General features: G+C 44.4%; 1 protein-coding gene across 5 annotated transcripts in view; it reads right to left on the reverse strand.

Annotated features, from left to right (window-relative positions):
- Window positions 1–16,455, reverse strand: part of AUTS2 (activator of transcription and developmental regulator AUTS2) — a 1,206,381-nt gene that overhangs the window by 344,777 nt on the left and 845,149 nt on the right. For all 5 annotated transcript variants that reach the window (XM_073012671.1, XM_073012673.1, XM_073012672.1 and 2 more), the window contains one exon: window positions 11,687–11,716. In XM_073012671.1, coding sequence (XP_072868772.1) covers window positions 11,687–11,716 — 30 coding nt within the window. The remainder of the gene's footprint in view (window positions 1–11,686; window positions 11,717–16,455) is intronic.

Below are 16,455 nucleotides of genomic sequence, written 5' to 3' on the forward strand. Positions count from 1 at the left end.
AATGGGTACAAAAAAAGGGAAGGGGGTGATCCGTTCCCTTCTCCAGCACACTGCTGAGTGACACAGATGATAAAGGACAGGACAAATCATTGGCTGACAGAGTGCTGTGCCATAATCAGCTCAGCCGGCACGCACTCCGGCCGATAAACACTATATTCTCCCCTTAGTGGCAAATACATAATCTTTAACACGGACATGGCTGCTTCAGATATTTACTACCATTTGGGCTGCAGGAACAGCCCACACAGCATTTGCTGTCAAAAAAGAAAAGGCCCTGTGGCCCTGATGGACCCAGAGACCCTCTGCAAGGGTGAGAATCAGTGTCTGGGGATGGACACGAGGGTTCTTGAGGGGGCGAATTATAACTCAGAACAAAACTACCTTAGGGGGTGCAGTGCAGGAGCCACTGTGAAACCATGGCCCCTTCTCCTGTGTGGGGTCATAGGAAGAAAATGGTCTGCAGGGACGATATGGGGTTCATGAGGCTCTGGACTGGAAGCTCAGAAATTCCTCTTCTCCAGCTCTGCTCTTCCCTGTACTTTGTGGATGACAGAGGTGAGGGTCTTTTCCTTTAGGAGACTTGGATAACCAATAAAGCAACTTCTGGGTAGAACACTAATATTTACAGGGCCGTATGTGTTGAGTACATGCTAGGCATGGGGTACTTTCAGGGATTCTATGATTTAATAAAATATTAAATGTTTACACATATACAGATACTTAAAAGAAGACTGAGTTCTGTGTCCAAATATGGTTCATGCTAAGTCCACCGATTGGTGTGGCCTACATCCCTAATTAATCATGGGCTGGCTATGATACCCATCTGTAAGAGTTAAAATACGTACCTTGTCTATAGCCCTTCCCTTCTTACCTTGGATAATTGCATTCCAGGCCAAAAAAAGTAAAAGGTCCCACTTCAGAAGAGCCTGTACATTCTAAGTTGTTAGTAGACCCAAATTTTATTCGTTCCATGTTTCTTGAGAAACCACCATGTTTGAATTTTTAGAAGCTGGTGCAGCTGTTTGGGTGGGGGTGAGGGTGGACAGATAAACAGGATCCGGGTCTCTTGCAGCACAAGTAGGTGAGACACAGAGGGGATGACAGCATGAGCTCCTGAATGGCACTGCTGGGCTTATCCCAACTCACCCCGATGTGCGGGGAAGCAGCACGGCCTGGGAAGAGGGCCCAGATTCTGGGATCCTAAGACACAGCTTATATCTCAGCTCCATCACTTATGCCTCATTTTTCTTATTTGTAAAACAATGACACCTGCTTGAGAAGCTAAAGCCTTGAAAAGCCCTAACAGAGAGTTTGGCACATGGTCACCGATGCTGTATGTAAGAATATATAGATCCCTACAATAAATACTTAAAACAGATCTTAGGAAGTGATGTTTTTTAAAGTGTTTTGAATAATGCAATGTTCTCTTTCATGTGAAGTGGTGCTTATTATTATTATTTAGTTGCTATTATTGACCCTAATCTTAGTTTTTCACTGACCTAAGACATTAGTAGCATCTATGTTTTTAGACCAGGAAATTAGGAACTTCAAAAACCATGAAGAGCACTAGAAAGAAATGATGAAGCCCAAACTGGGCTCCTTGAGTACTACAACCACCCACCACAGGGCTTCCTGGTCCTTCCTTATTTCAAAGACCCCATTTGGCTGTCTCTGTAAGTATGCATATACTTGGAAGACCATGAATCAAGCCTGGTTTGGAACAATAATGGAGAAAGCTGCTTTCAGATTTCTTTGGGTGATTCTTCGGGTACCTGAAGAGGTCATGCAGGACTACAGCTAGAACTTCTCAACATGTCCTCATGGCAACTGAAAGGGAAAAGCTCTATCCTGTATAAAAGAGAACCAATTTGACCTTCCCAGATGTAACTTTAATTAGAAAAAAAGAAGTCCATTCATTTGCTGAATCTGGGGACTTCTTAAAGTATAAAGTTTGGATAATTATTAACACATCCTAATACAGATATTTGATTATATTTGTCACACTAGAGTGGCACAGTTCTGAGGAGCATTTATCTGTAACTATCTTGCCATCCAGGAGTTGTCAAGGGGGATTAACTGACACACATGCACACACATATGTACATGACCAAAAAGTTCTATCTTTATTGAAGACAGAACACTCTGCAACCCTAATACAGTATAAGATAAACTCTTTGACAACCAAAGAGCCTCCCAGGTTACACTCTATCAGAAGCCACTCACATGAAGCATGTTGTTCAAGACATCACCTGTACAAATGCCTCTGCTCATGACCCTGCTGGTATTCAGGTGGTTCAGGGCTCACGGTCAATTTCATGGGGCTGATAGCCATCACCTCCCCCAGCCTCCTCCTTGGCTTTACAACTTTCCCTTAGGGTAAGCCATAACACCCAAGACGATGGCTCATTCTAAGGGGACGCAGCAGAAACTTTTCTGTGGGAACACAGAATCATGCACTCAACCTCGATGTTTATGGAACAATTCCTTTTATAGATCAAGTAATGGTCATTACCAAACAAGTGAGTTCTTGAAATACATTCCGTAAGCTAGCTCTCTACCTAGTCCCCATGCTTTCCCAAATACAGTAGTTGAGGAACACAGATTAAATGAATTGCTCTGCTACCTACTCACAGGTATGTGGTGACAGTTCCATCAGAGTTAAGCAACTATAATTCTCATGTTAGTTCATCAGTAGATACTTGTGAAAAAATGGGTGGATATGTATGACTGAAAGACTGAACCAACAAACAGATAAGGACCCTGTTTAGACATCAGGTCTGTATGTAAGTTTCCTTCAGTTGCTTGAGAGTACAAATGCATATACCCGAGTATGTCCCCTATATGCTTATTCTCTCTTGGGAGACTGAGAGAGACAAAAGAATGGAGACAATTCTTAAATAATCCTCTTCCCACTTTTTGGGAGACTGAGAGAGACAAAAGAATGGAGACAATTCTTAAATAATCCTCTTCCCACTTTGGCAAAGGGAAGACACAATCACATATTAATTTCCCCCTGGGCTCTGCCATGCTGTTGGGGCCTAGGTAAACAGCTATTTGGAAAATCTGGATAGTCAATGTTGGATCATTGAATCCTGCCTCATTTTCAAGATGACAAAACTAATGCTAAGCACCATTAGGTAACTTGCCCAACGCCATATAGCTGGTGAGTGAGAAATCAGGAGTTGGGTCTTCTGAGTGCCCTTCTCCACCACCCACCTATTGCGAGCAAAAGAACATCTAGAACCTGTTCTTTCTTCTCTCTGTTTATTTCAAGAAACAAAAACTTAGCTGAAAATGCCTGACAAATTTCCAAGAAGTATTTATTCTGTTGACCTGCCTACATTTAATTTAAAATCTGTACATTTATAACTTCTATCTTTTTCAGGTGCATAACATGGTAGTAATGAACAGATTATTGTACATACGCATTCAGCATAAGTGAAGTAATTTTTGGTTTTGCCTGAAAATGTTATCATATGAACACCAGAACTGAATGAGATTCTGAATTTAAAATAATTTACCATAGAAATTTAATCCAAGCATAGTATCAATGTGAATTTGGGATGTGTGCAAAGTAATTAAGCCAATTGGAAATATGATGATTTTGGAAGAATAATAAAATGTCATTTTAAGCCAGACAAAATCTTGAAGGGGTAAGAAGAGGTTGAGTAGATGGGCATCACAGAAATCACGCATCCAATATAAAAAGCTCTTAGGCCAGGTGCAGTGGCTCATGGCTGTAATCCCAACACTTTGGGAGGCCAATATGGGCCAGTCACCTGAGGTCAGGAGTTCAAGACCAGCCTGACCAACATGGCGAAACCCAAAAATTAGCCAGGTGTGGTGGGTGCCTGTAATCCCAGCTACTTGGGAGGCTGAGGCAGAAGAATCGCCTGAATCAAGGAGTGGGAGGGTTCAGTGAACCGAGATTGCGCCACCATACTCCAGCCTGGGTGACAAAGCGAGACTCCGTCTCAAAAAACAAAAACAAAGTAAAAATCTCTTGAGACTCAGCCAAGAACTCTAGAAATTGTCTATAAGTTAGGAAACTTATAAATGGCTTAGATATATTATATGAGAAAACTGTAAATGAAATACAGAAGCCGGAGGAAGAGATCACAAATTCTGGGGGTCCAGGAAATAGACATTGGGACTGTATGAGGTGCAGTCAGGTTTGAGTACGAGTCTTCTGAACTTGGTTCACTTATCCCCTCCATTTGGAGATGAGTATCCAGGAAAGAAAATGCAAACTTTGCAAAACACTGAACACCTAATTCATGTTAAGCACTGTGCAAAGTATTAGGGATAGAAAGACAAGAATATGGATCCCTTCTCTTTCCCTGGGTGATGGCTGTCTGCTTTACTGCTATGAAATCTGGAAAGGTGGAGATATTCCTTTCTTTTTTTTTTTTTTTTTTTTTTTTGAGACGGAGTCTTGCTCTGTGCCCCAGGCTGGAGTGCAGTGGCGTGATCTCGGCTCACTGCAAGCTCCGCCTCCCGGGTTTACGCCATTCTCCTGCCTCAGCCTCCCGAGTAGCTGGGACTACAGGCGCCTGCCACCACGCCCGGCTAATTTTCTTGTATTTTTAGTAGAGACGGGGTTTCACTGTGTTAGCCAGGATGGTCTCGATCTCCTGACCTCGTGATCCGCCCGTCTCGGCCTCCCAAAGCGCTGGGATTACAGGCTTGAGCCACCGCGCCCGGCCGGAGATATTCCTTTCTAGCTACAAAATAGGACAGCACCTCCAAACTGTCTCCTGATCAAAATATATCCTATTTCAAAACTAAGGATGGGGGTTCCACAAGCAACAATGAGGGCCTTCTGAGCTTCTGGAATGTTGCTGAGGGTGCACAAACCTTACTGAGTGTGAAACGTGGCCAACCAAGGGATGGGACTCTTCCACTATAAGCACAAACCACATGCCCGGTCTTCAGTTTGACATCTCAGCAGTTTCTGACTCCTTCACGAGCCAAGTTAGGCATGTGGTTTGTGTTGAGTTAGGAACATAAGCCTTTGCTGGTTTTCTCTGCTGCTTTTCTTAGAAGCCCCTTCCCACACAAGTGAACTTAAAATGATCAAACACAACAACTTTTAGCATGAATTTAAAAATGAACACCAGGCATGGTTGCTCGTGCCTGTAATACCAGTGCTTTGGGAGGCCAAGGCAGGAGGATCACTTGAGGCCAAGAGTTTGAGACCAGCTTGGGCAACATAGTGAGATTCCATCTCTACAGAATAAAATTTAAGTTATCTGAGTGTGGTGGTACACACCTGTAGTCCCAGCTACTTGGGAGGCTGAGATGGGAGGATTGCTTGAGTCCAGGAGTTCCAGGCTGTAGTGAGCTAAGACTGTGCCACTGCACTCCAGCCTGGGCAACAGAGCGAGACCCTGTCTCTAAACCAAAAAGGGATGCACCAAAAAGTGTGTGAAAAGAGGGAAAGCAGGTGCGAAAAATCAGTAGTACTGCATTTGCAGTTAGCCAGTGGGCCAGTAGGGCTGTCCTGGGTACAGGACACAGTACCAAAGCAAAGCCCAGGAGCGCAAAAACCTTCTCCAGGTGGTTGTTCCTACTGCTAACACACAGAGAGAAAAACTGCAATCAGGAGTCATGTTATAAGACTGATAGAAAAGGAGAAGGATTCATTTCTGTGAGATTGTGTAGTGTGTACTGCATGTATGCTTATGCCCGGTATCTACAGGCATAAGCATGGGTGGCACATATCTGTGCACACAGGCAACATCTCTACAACTTTCAAGTTTTTCTCCTAAGCAGTCAAAAATTTCAAGAGCATTAAACACGGGGAAAGATCATGTTTCCCTTTGACATTTATTATAAGGCCGTAGTTCTCAAAACCAGTTGTATACCAAAATTGCCTAGGAAGCTTCTGAAAAAATACAGATGCTCTGGCCCTACCCCAGAACCTCTCTCCTGTGATGGGTTTCTGGGAACTGACGGTGTTCGGCATTTGGGAACAGCTGCTGAAGGGACAAGAGCTATACAATCCACTTAATCACCATTTGATCCCTCCAGGACAGTACACGTGCTCTGGGCTCCAGGTTCTGCTCAGAGGAAGGCCTGATGTTTAGACAAGGGGTTTAAAAAGACACTACTTCAGAACCCTTCAAAATTTAACACTTTCATTCAGCCTGTGTCAGGGAGAAGGGCCCTTGGGATAAAGGCTGAGCCTCAGATTCTGGGGAAACTCCCTCTGGCAGGTTCTCTAGAAGAACCCCAGCTTTCCAAACAGGATGCTAGTCTTCCTCTTTTTTCTTTCTTTCTTTTTTTTTTTAGGTGAAGAGTTTAACACAATTTATTTTATGCTTAAATAATCGACTAGGTCATCCAGTGTACGGTTTTTCATACATACGTCATTAGAGCTCTGTATCAATGAATGCTGATTTTATGTGAATATAATCAACAAATTAAAGAATTTCACCAAAACCCAAATAAAAATGCCCTTGAAAACACAGCAGCCTTATTAACCTAATATGACACTGCTAGAATGGTTACAAATGACTGGCTTACTGAAAGGTGTCTACATCTTATAGCCAGTACACAATACAGTAATAATTTTACAGCATGCTGCCATTCTACTAGCTAAGGATTTCTGTTCAGTACATTTTAAATACCCCCGACTGGGGCCTCTTATGAGCACCATCCACCTCTAAAGCGGCAAGCATTTACCCCCTTTTAAGCACTAACAGATAGCATCCCTCCACCCCCTAAAGCAACCACCGTATAGGTTATTTTTGTTGTTGTTGTTTTTAGGTCATTTCATTGAAAAAATTGGCAATAGCAACAAGTATTAGATGAAGGGCTTTGTGTTTACAGATAAAATCTTTTGTGTTGCAGTATACTGTAGTGTTGGCAAAATTGGAAAAGATTTAATCAAAATACGGTGATACACATGCATCAAAATATTAGTCTTCCTCTTTTTTCAAGCGTCCTCTCTCATTTTACCTCAAGTAAAATGAACAAAAGCTAACATTTATTGAGCAGTTACTATGGACCAGGCACTGAGCCAGATGCCTTCATATATTTTTATTTTATTTTTTTAGATAACAAAGTCTCACTCTGTCACTCAGGCTGGAGTGCAGTGGCATGATCTTAGCTCACTGCAGTCTTGAAACTCCTAGGCTCAAGCAATTCTCCTGCCTCAGCCTCCTGAGTAGCTGGGACTATAGGCACATGCCACCATGCCTCGTTAATTTTTAAGATTTTTCTTTTTTTTTTAAGAGACAGGGTCTTGCTATGTTGCCCAGGCTAGTCTCAAACTCTAGGGCTCAAAGACCAGAGCCCACTTTGTCCTGCCTTGGCCTCCCTAAATGCTGGGATTACCGTGATAAGCAACCACGCCTGGCCCTAAGTGCTTTCATTTAATTGCTATAGGACTATGTGTAGAGCTGTTGTTACCCACATTTGACAGCTGAGAAAGCTGAGGCTTGTCCACAACAAAATAGAAAGGGACAGAGTCAGAAACATGCGTCAGCCATCACACTGAGGCCCAAGTGCTTCGCCACTGGGCTATATGCCTTCCAATCAGCTCGGTCACATGCCATACACAAGAAAAAGGGTGTGGGTAGAAGAGGGAATGACTTTTAATCTCCACATTAACTTCATAACCAAATAGGGGGTGTTTCTTAGCATAATGGTCTGCTGCCAGTGGTGGAGAAAGAAAGGAAATAAAATAAAATATGGGCCAAATATTTGGCAATATGCATGTTGCCTCTTTGTTCTCACGATACCAATTCATTTCGAATGGGGGATCAGAATAATTGCTTAATTTGGGTGACTATGGGTGCCAAGTGCTGCTTCTTTTCTTAGCTCTCACTACACTGAAGAACAATCCCACATCTAAGATGCAGTGTTCACAGGCTTCTGTAATTCCCCACCCAGTTTCTACTGTGTGTGTTTTTTTTTTAATGAGACGGAGTCTCGCTCTGTCGCCCAGGCTGGAGTGCAGTGATGTCATCTCAGCTCACTGCAAGCTCCGCCTCCCAGGTTCACGCTATTCTCCTGCCTCAGCCTCCCGAGTAGCTGGGATTACAGGCATGCGTCACCATGTTGGGCTACATTTTTTGTATCTTTAGTAGAGACAGGGTTTCACTATGTCGGCCAGGCTGGTCTCCAACTCCTGACCTTGTCATCTCCCCGCCTCGGCCTCCCAAAGTGTTGGGATTACAGGCATCAGCCACTGTGCCCGGCCCAATTTCTACTCTTCATGAATGTCCTCGTGGCTATCTGACATTAATGTGGAATGTATTCACGTGGCTGGGAGGGGAGGATAAGGGAGATACTTTGCTCAGTGTCTCATCAAAGGCTTTTTGTGCACAAGCGTCTCTTGTATTTAGGGAAAGCTCTGCTTTTTAAGCCCCTTTCGGAGTCACTTCCACGTTAATTAGTAAGGGTATCATTTTATAAATTACAGCTTCATATCAGAGGAAAGCAGAGTTTATCTTAATTCAGTCAGCTGTGTGAAACACAGTACCCTAATTTTAGCCCGCCGGTTCTGCAGATCCCTATGGAGTAAGGGAATGGCAGGTCTTCCGGAGAGAAATCCCAGTGGGTCCCCGACAAATCTCACTTTTGCCTCCAACAGCATCCCTGGTGGGGCTTGCTGAAGGGATCCCAGGACACTGAGTGGCATCTTTTCCACCATTAGCAATTCAGATTCGAATGCGAATCCTCCAAGCAACACATGAAAGCAGCCCTGGTTAGCTCTGTGGCTCTGACGGGGGCACAGGCAAGAGGTTTCTTCACAGAGGAGGCTGACAGGGGCCCAGGCTCTGACAGAGCATAAGTCTTGGAGGATGGTGTTAAAGTTGGCGACAAACACCAGACAATCTCAGTCCAAAAGGGGAAGCCTGACAGTCTTCACTGCACCAGGGCCAAGCAGGTGCGAGGGCAATTCGAGTCTCAACGGCTCCTACTGGGAGCCCTCTAGAGAAATGGCATGGGGCAGAACAGAGACAGAAGATGTGAGCGCTGGTTGTGGTGTGGCCCCCACTTAAGACCTGCAGGATCACCACAGTCGAAAGGAAGAACGACTGGGGGTGTGGGGCAGGAGATGCGCCATGGATCGGAGGAACACTCCTAATGCCCCTTCCCTTCCTGCCATTGCCATTCTTGGACTCGCCTACAACCAACCACGTATCCGCTTTATTACCCTGAAATCAACTCAAGCTCACAGTGGTGGGTGGGAGCTACCTTCCCAATACCCATTATTCTGACACTTTGCTTCTTGCACTTAGAAATGGAAACCCAGGCAATAACTACTCAGGAACTCAGGTGATGGGAAAGGACCTGGTGGGGTGCTCTCCATATTGGTCCCCAGATCCCTCTGACAACCAGAGGCAAATTACTTCTAGAAATTACCAGAGTTAGGTGATCATCAAGATCCATTCAAGACAGCTCTAAAGGCTCCGAGGTCATTGACCTGGGATGAGGCCGTGGCACTGGAACTTGTAGTAGCTCCCCAGGTGATCTGGGTGTCAAGGTTGAGACCACTGGTGAAGACATTTACAACGAATACAAACCTGGGCATCCTTACCACCTTCTACCACTGCTGAAGACTGGTGATGGTTTTGGAATTCACATTTCCTTTTTTTTTTTCCTTTGAGATGAAGTCTCACTCTGTCACCCAGGCTGGACTGCAGTAGCACGATTTCTGCTCACTGCAACTTCTGCCTCCCAGATTCAAGTGATTCTCCTGCCTCAGCCTCCCAAGTAGCTGGGACTACAGGTGCCCGCCACCACGCCTGGCTAATTTTTTGTATTTTTAGTAGAGACGGGGTTTCACTGTGTTAGCCAGGATGGTCTTGATCTCCTGACATTGTGATCCACCCGCCTCGGCCTCCCAAAGTGCTGGGATCACAGGCGTGAGCCACCACACCTGGCCCCATATTTCCTTTTAAGGAAAGAATGTCAGCTTGGTTGTACAACCCTGAATAAGATTTATCCTTTTGGAAAAGTGGCACAGGCTTACAAAGTGAGATCAACCATTGCTGATAGATCTGGAAGGGCCAGAAGGCACCAGTCCCTCCCTGGGTACCAGTGATGCCCACCATGTGGGAATGTGGCCTCGGGGGTTCGGGGGGCCAGTGACCATGTCTTGAACACTGAACCATTACCGCTGTGCACATGTCCCTGGCACCCACTACACACTGGCTGCCTGAGACACCAGGGGTCCTATTTCCAAGGAGCTAAGGCTCCTGGGGGCTGGAGGAAGGAAGCTCCTACTTGTCAGTTAAACAAAAGAATAATCCACAGCCCCCTTTCCAGTGTGTACTTTCGCTGTCATCCAACAGCCCATTACCATGTCACAGCACGGCGCACCCTTCCATAGGTCACTTTGTTTAAAATGACATGGATAATGCACATGTCAGCAAGCTGACAGTCCTGGCCGTCCTTCAGAGATAAAAACCTCAAGGCGAGAGCCTGTTCTTATCTGGGGGACATGCATTGGTCTATCATCCAAGTCAGGCAGAACATGATTTCTCCAGAGAGCACTTTTTTCATTTCCTGATTTTAAGGAAATCAAATAAGCACCATTTGTCTTCATCTGAATATGCTTGACCTGCTCAAATGATGATGTCTCGCATTTTATAACAGGCTACATATGCTGAATTCAAATTAACGACAGTACAGAACAAGAGCCTTTAGATCTCTCTTGGAGGCTGGCAGCAGAGAAGGAGAGAAAAATTCTGGGTTTGTTGGAAAGATCCCACTAAATACTAACCGCAGCATTCTGAATAAAATCCGCAAGCATGTAGGAGGTGAAAGTCAAAGCACAGGGCACAGGACAGATCCAGAAACGGGGGAAGGGAGGCCGAGTCCATCCTTTTGAAGCCAAGCAATACAGAAACCATGATATTCAGGTAACTCTTCTCGAAATAACACAAAGCAGCAGTATAAATGGAAGGAAATTTGGTTGGGGACTGGGACAGCTAGAAGGAAAGACCAAACAGATAAATAATCCCTTTGCTTCAGGCAGCAGAACGATCACTTTACCAGGTTGTGATCCAATCTTCTGGAACCTCAGAAACTGAGTTCCTTTTCTTGATCCATGTTGATCTGGATACACAGAGGCTGGTGCCCATGAGCCTCGAAACAGAGCATGTACCTGCTGGAAGAACTGTCCTCCTACCTGGCTGTCCGCCCCGATGGGAAGAGGGCAGTTCCCATCGGACCTCCCTTGCCCACCCGTACCCCATGATGAGATTCCTAGGCACATACCATTAACATTTCTATCAAGAAGGCCAATAGGTACAGAAAAGCATATGGGTCAGTAAAATAAATGCAGAAATGACATTATAAATGCATACTAGCAAGTTTAATGTTCTCATCATGGATTTTAAAAAAATCAGATGGTTATTAAAATAAATAATTTTATCTTTTAAAATGTTTTTGGGTCTATGAGTCATCTTCCACAAAGTAAAAACTCAGTGTCACATATATGCAATATTAAAGGTCTTGTTTTAAAAAAAAGTAGATCTGACAAATTAAACGTGTCATAGCATAGGAAATGTCACCGTGTGAATTATGCCCATCTTTCCTAAAGAGAAAAGGTCCTGTCAACATGAAGCTGGCATCCCACCCTGTAGCTGTGTGTGGGAGGACTCCTCTGGTGTTCACAGCCTGTTATGTGCTGTGCCCACAATGTGGGGGGGGGGGGGCATCTTACCTTCTCTTCCTGGTCACTGTCACTGTCACACTGAAAATGAAGACAAGAGAATAAGGGTTAGTGTAAGAACTGAGTATGTTTTTGCTTTTGATGCCTCATCCCCCAACCCTCTTACAAAAAACGTGCAAGATAAGTAAAGGAAATAAAAAATGTTGTCTTCTTGGAAAGAAAGAGTTTCTCGAGCTCAAGTGCTAGTAAACAGCATCCGAAGCAAAATGCTATCCAGATGCAAAAAAGGTGTTTTGTTCATTTCATCTGATGCCTGTACTCTGTGGCTCTTCCTCAGGTCAGTCCAGCAAGGTGCTCAATCATACAAGTGAGTGCTTCCCTCCCACCACAGCAGGGTAGAGGCGATGCCCCTCTAGGAGTCAGCCACAGGATTAAGGTGAATCAAGATTGTTCAATGAAATTCAGAGCAAAATCCATTTCTTAACGAAGACATGCTATCTTCAGCTAATGTGAATGGCTGTATCTCTCCCGGTGCTTTTCTATAGGAAAAGAGGTAAACCTCTGGGCATCATAGTCGCTCATTTGAACTTTGAAGGAAACAGAACATAATGGCCAAGGCTCACCACTTGTGATGGCTGCCTTTTCCAGTTTAGAGGCCCAGAGAATAGAAGGAACACTCCCTATAAAAAGTATGCTGAAGACAAGAGGTCAGGGTAGTAAATCAAAAATATGGGCAAACAAATACGCTTTAGGGCCATAGACTCAGATCATATCAAACAGATCCCAAATTCCAACCATTTAGTTGGTTTGGGATAAGCAGAGAGTGATGATTAATAATTAACCTCAATCTTTGGGTTCCTCACGATAAGCAAAGGAAAAAAGAATACAACTTAAAAAAAAATGAAGTGTTTTGCTAATTCAATATTCAATGAAAAACTGGGGGATGTGTTTCGTTAGAGTAAAGCTCAGCAGATAAATATATCCATTCATTCACTCAATAGCCCTTGATAAGGAACTGCTAAACTAGACTGAAATTCACCTGAGATACAGGCCTGGCTCTAAAGGAGCCTTCCATTTAGCAGTAAGACATGAAGCTAGGATACAGACACTAGCAGGGGTGTGGCATGATCAGAGCTGCTTCCATGAGGATGACTTTCTGTGGGACCATGGAGAGAGTGCACAGTGGGGAAAAAACAGGTCACAGGGAGAGCAGTTTGGCAGCCATTCCACTGTCTAACCCAGGGTGGTGCCATGGTTTAGGAAGGGAGAAGCAGATGGCAGAGCAATTCTGAAGGTAGAACCAACAGGATTTGATAACACATGGATATGGGAAGCAAGTAACAGAGATGCATCTAGGATGATGCCAAGGTTTTTTAGTGTGGCCACCTGGACATGGGAGTTGGTACAGCTTTGAACAGAAACAGGAAATAAATTTGCTCGTAGGCGGCCACTGCTGGCTAGATCCCCGCAGCCAATCACAACTCCCTTCTCCCTAGTCTGTACCTTCTCCTGACACTCTGAGGTTAAAAATGCCAGGCACTTTCTTTCCCGATTTTTCTTGCAGCTAAAGGTGGGAAAAGAGGTAAACCTCTGGGCATTGTAGTCGCTCACTGGAAGACCCATCTTTGACCAGTGAGATTCGGAAATCTGATGAGGGCTCTAGAAACAATTTTGTCTCCCCAGTAAACAAAGAAAAGAAGGAACCACCTGCCTCTGGCCTTTGAACATGAGTGTGTAAGAACATGATGTCTGGATATGTAGCAGCCATCTTGCAAAAATGAGGCAAAAAGACTCAGTACAAAAACAACAGAGTGGGACCAAGGGAAAAAAGCCTGACAGAATTGGACCACTGAATCCATCTCAGAGCAGCCTGCCTCAGGACTTTTATTCAGAAAACACTAAGTTACCTTATTGTTTAAGCTCCTATTAGAGAGCTTTTAATGGGAAGTAACAGAACACCCATCTAAATAGACTTCTTGCTATTATGAGACAACCTGGGGACTACTTATTCTTTTCAGACTAAGCACTCTGTTCAAAAAGCATTTAGGAACTTATATGACAATCTTATAGGCTGGAGGATTAGAACATTTTCTACTTCTCCCATTGGCTCCTCAGTGTCACAGGTTAGTCAGATATTCAGTGACAGTGATTTAACCAAGTCCAATGCATCATTTCCAACCCAGCTTCCAACCTCAGATTGTCTACATTTACATTCTTTGACTTGATGAGTAGTTTCTTTATTACAATAAGTCAAATGAGCTGAGAAAGAAATGGGAAGAGATGAAGACTTTGAAGCCCTAGAACCGCAGGTGGATGAGGAACAATAGTGTCCTGATTGTGTGATCTCTCCATTGCCTTTAATTAAGCCCTCTGTGAGGTTCCTAAGACCCGGGCACACTTTCAAGAGTGACAATGCACAATTCAGGAGGGGTGTGGAAGGCAGAAGACTATTTTGCCAGGCAGGCTTATGTTCCCAGATGTTCACAGCGCTCCTTGTGAGGTAATCAATGACAGCTGAAGGCTGTGGCATCGCATTTGCCCACCTCCCCAAGGATCTGGTGTGCAGGGAGGAGGAGGAGTGGGGTAGTTGGGAAAGAACCACCACTGTGCCCCCTATCCTAACGGCAGTATGTCCCTGGGAATGGTTATTTCTATCAAAGTGTTAAGCTTCCTGCTTTCCAACAGTCCAGTTCTAATTTCAAGGTCCACTTAATTCTGCATCAAGTAATTACTGATCTACCCAGAAGCACCTTGTCTCCAGAGTTAAGCATATGGTGAAGAACCGAGACCTACTGGTATCCATTATGGAAGCAGCACGGATGCCAAGCCGATTAAAAATGCTCAGGCTCCCCACACAACATGCCGGGTGAGTGACAGCTCCTCGACAAGGCCAGTCGTGGAGTCTGCCAAAACAGTCTCTGCTGCACTGGGGTCCACATGGTGTGCTGAGAAAACAGTTCCATTTCTGGTATTAAATTCCCATACTGACCCGAGGACTTTGCCGTGAGCTCAGCAGGAGCGCACCATCCAATTTACAGCTCCACTCTCTGGAGCCTCGAGTGCCAGCCCCTGGCAGAGACGAATGATGGTCAACCCCTCCAGCTCATAAATTATGCAAAGGCAATAAATGCACTCAGCAAACAGCGCCTAACGTTTGCCTTGCCTGGCTCCTAACACACTCTGTAAAAAGCCAGAAGCTCGACACATACAAGAGGTCTATTCCACTCATAAAGGGGGTTTGTTGACAACCCCAGACGGAAAGCGAGCCACAGTCCTAAGGAGTCTTTCTGCTTCACTGGCAGCGGTTTATGGGCCTGCTTTATGAAAAAGGGAGGCTGTTTTATAGAGTCAGTGTGGGTAGAATTCATGGCCTCAAATTCACATTTAATACACTGTACAGCTTTCACACCCTAAGTTCAACACACTGTGGATTTTTTTGGCCAAATGATTCTTGGTCTTCAAAGGTTAAAAGAAGAAGTGTCTGCTCCTCGATCCCTAGATACCCACTCCAATTTATAAGAGTTCACATTGAGCCACCTCCTGATGCAGGTTTATGTTCTGCATGAGGCTGGGAAATGGAAAAGGCATGTCAGATGCAGAGACGGGGTCCCAGCAGATTTGACCATTTTAAGCATTTTGACATCGGGGTCCTGCTTTGGTTTATTAGCAAACAGGTTGCACGCTAACTACCAGCTTGAGGTGACGGAGTACTCTCCATGACAAGATTTCAAAGCCCGCTTGAAAAGCTAAAAATATTTCCTCCATTTTAAAAGCAAGAAATGAAAAGAGACAAAAAGGAACAACCAGGTCTTACAGCAATGACAGGTAAGAATTCCTGGTTACCCGGCCTTCAGACAAAGACATGACCCGAACTATCACAGACAAAAGGAGAGAAAGAAGAGGTGTGCACGCCAGGCCACAGGCTTCAAATGCGCAGTTAGAAAGGGACTAGTTCCTAAACCTGAGTCCCTCCAGCCATCCCAATACTGCAACCGCTCAACTCCATCTTCACTGTCTCCTCCCCTGGTTTCATGAATCAAAAGTGAACTGCTGGAGGCACAGTCTTCCTTTCCCAGACAGGTCTTAACTCTTAAACAACCAACCAACCAACCCACCCAGTCTTTCTCCTTTTGAAAATACAGATTTATGGCTGGGCAACAGGGCTCACGCCTGTAATCCCAGCACTTTGGGAGGCTGAGGTCAGGAGTTCGAGACCAGCCTGACCAACACAGTGAAATGCCATCTCTACTAAAAATACAAAAATTAGCCAGGCGTGGTGGCATGCGCCTGTAATCCCAGCTACTCAGGAGGCTGAGTCAGGAGAATCGCTTGAGCCTGGGAGACGGAGGTTGCAGTGAGCCAAGATCGTACCACTGCATTCCACCCTGGGCAACAGAGCAAGACTCCATCTCACAAACAAGCAAAGAAACAAAAAATCAAAAAAAAAAAAATATTTACTGGATACATTTTTTAAAAAATTACCCATAAATCTGTAATTCTTAGGTAAACACTTAATACATTTGTGTAAGTCTTTCCAGTCTTAAGGATAAAATCCCCCTCATCTTTCAAACATACATTTTAAGAAATAAAAATGAATTCCTACCATTTTGGAACCTGCTTTGGTTTTCACATAACACGTCAAATATTTTAGTTTAATCAGTAAAATTTGTCCTGTAACATCACTTTAAAAAATAGCGACACTGCAATCTGCTGTGTGGATTGTAACATAATCTAATAAAAAAATTCCCCAGTGCTGGGTATTTAGATTGTTTCAATTGCACTTCCTAGAATTTTTCCCTCTGCACCCATTCACCAATATT

The sequence above is a fragment of the Chlorocebus sabaeus genome, chromosome 28, assembly GCF_047675955.1.
Source record: "Chlorocebus sabaeus isolate Y175 chromosome 28, mChlSab1.0.hap1, whole genome shotgun sequence".
In the NCBI taxonomy this organism is placed as follows: Eukaryota; Metazoa; Chordata; class Mammalia; order Primates; family Cercopithecidae; genus Chlorocebus; species Chlorocebus sabaeus.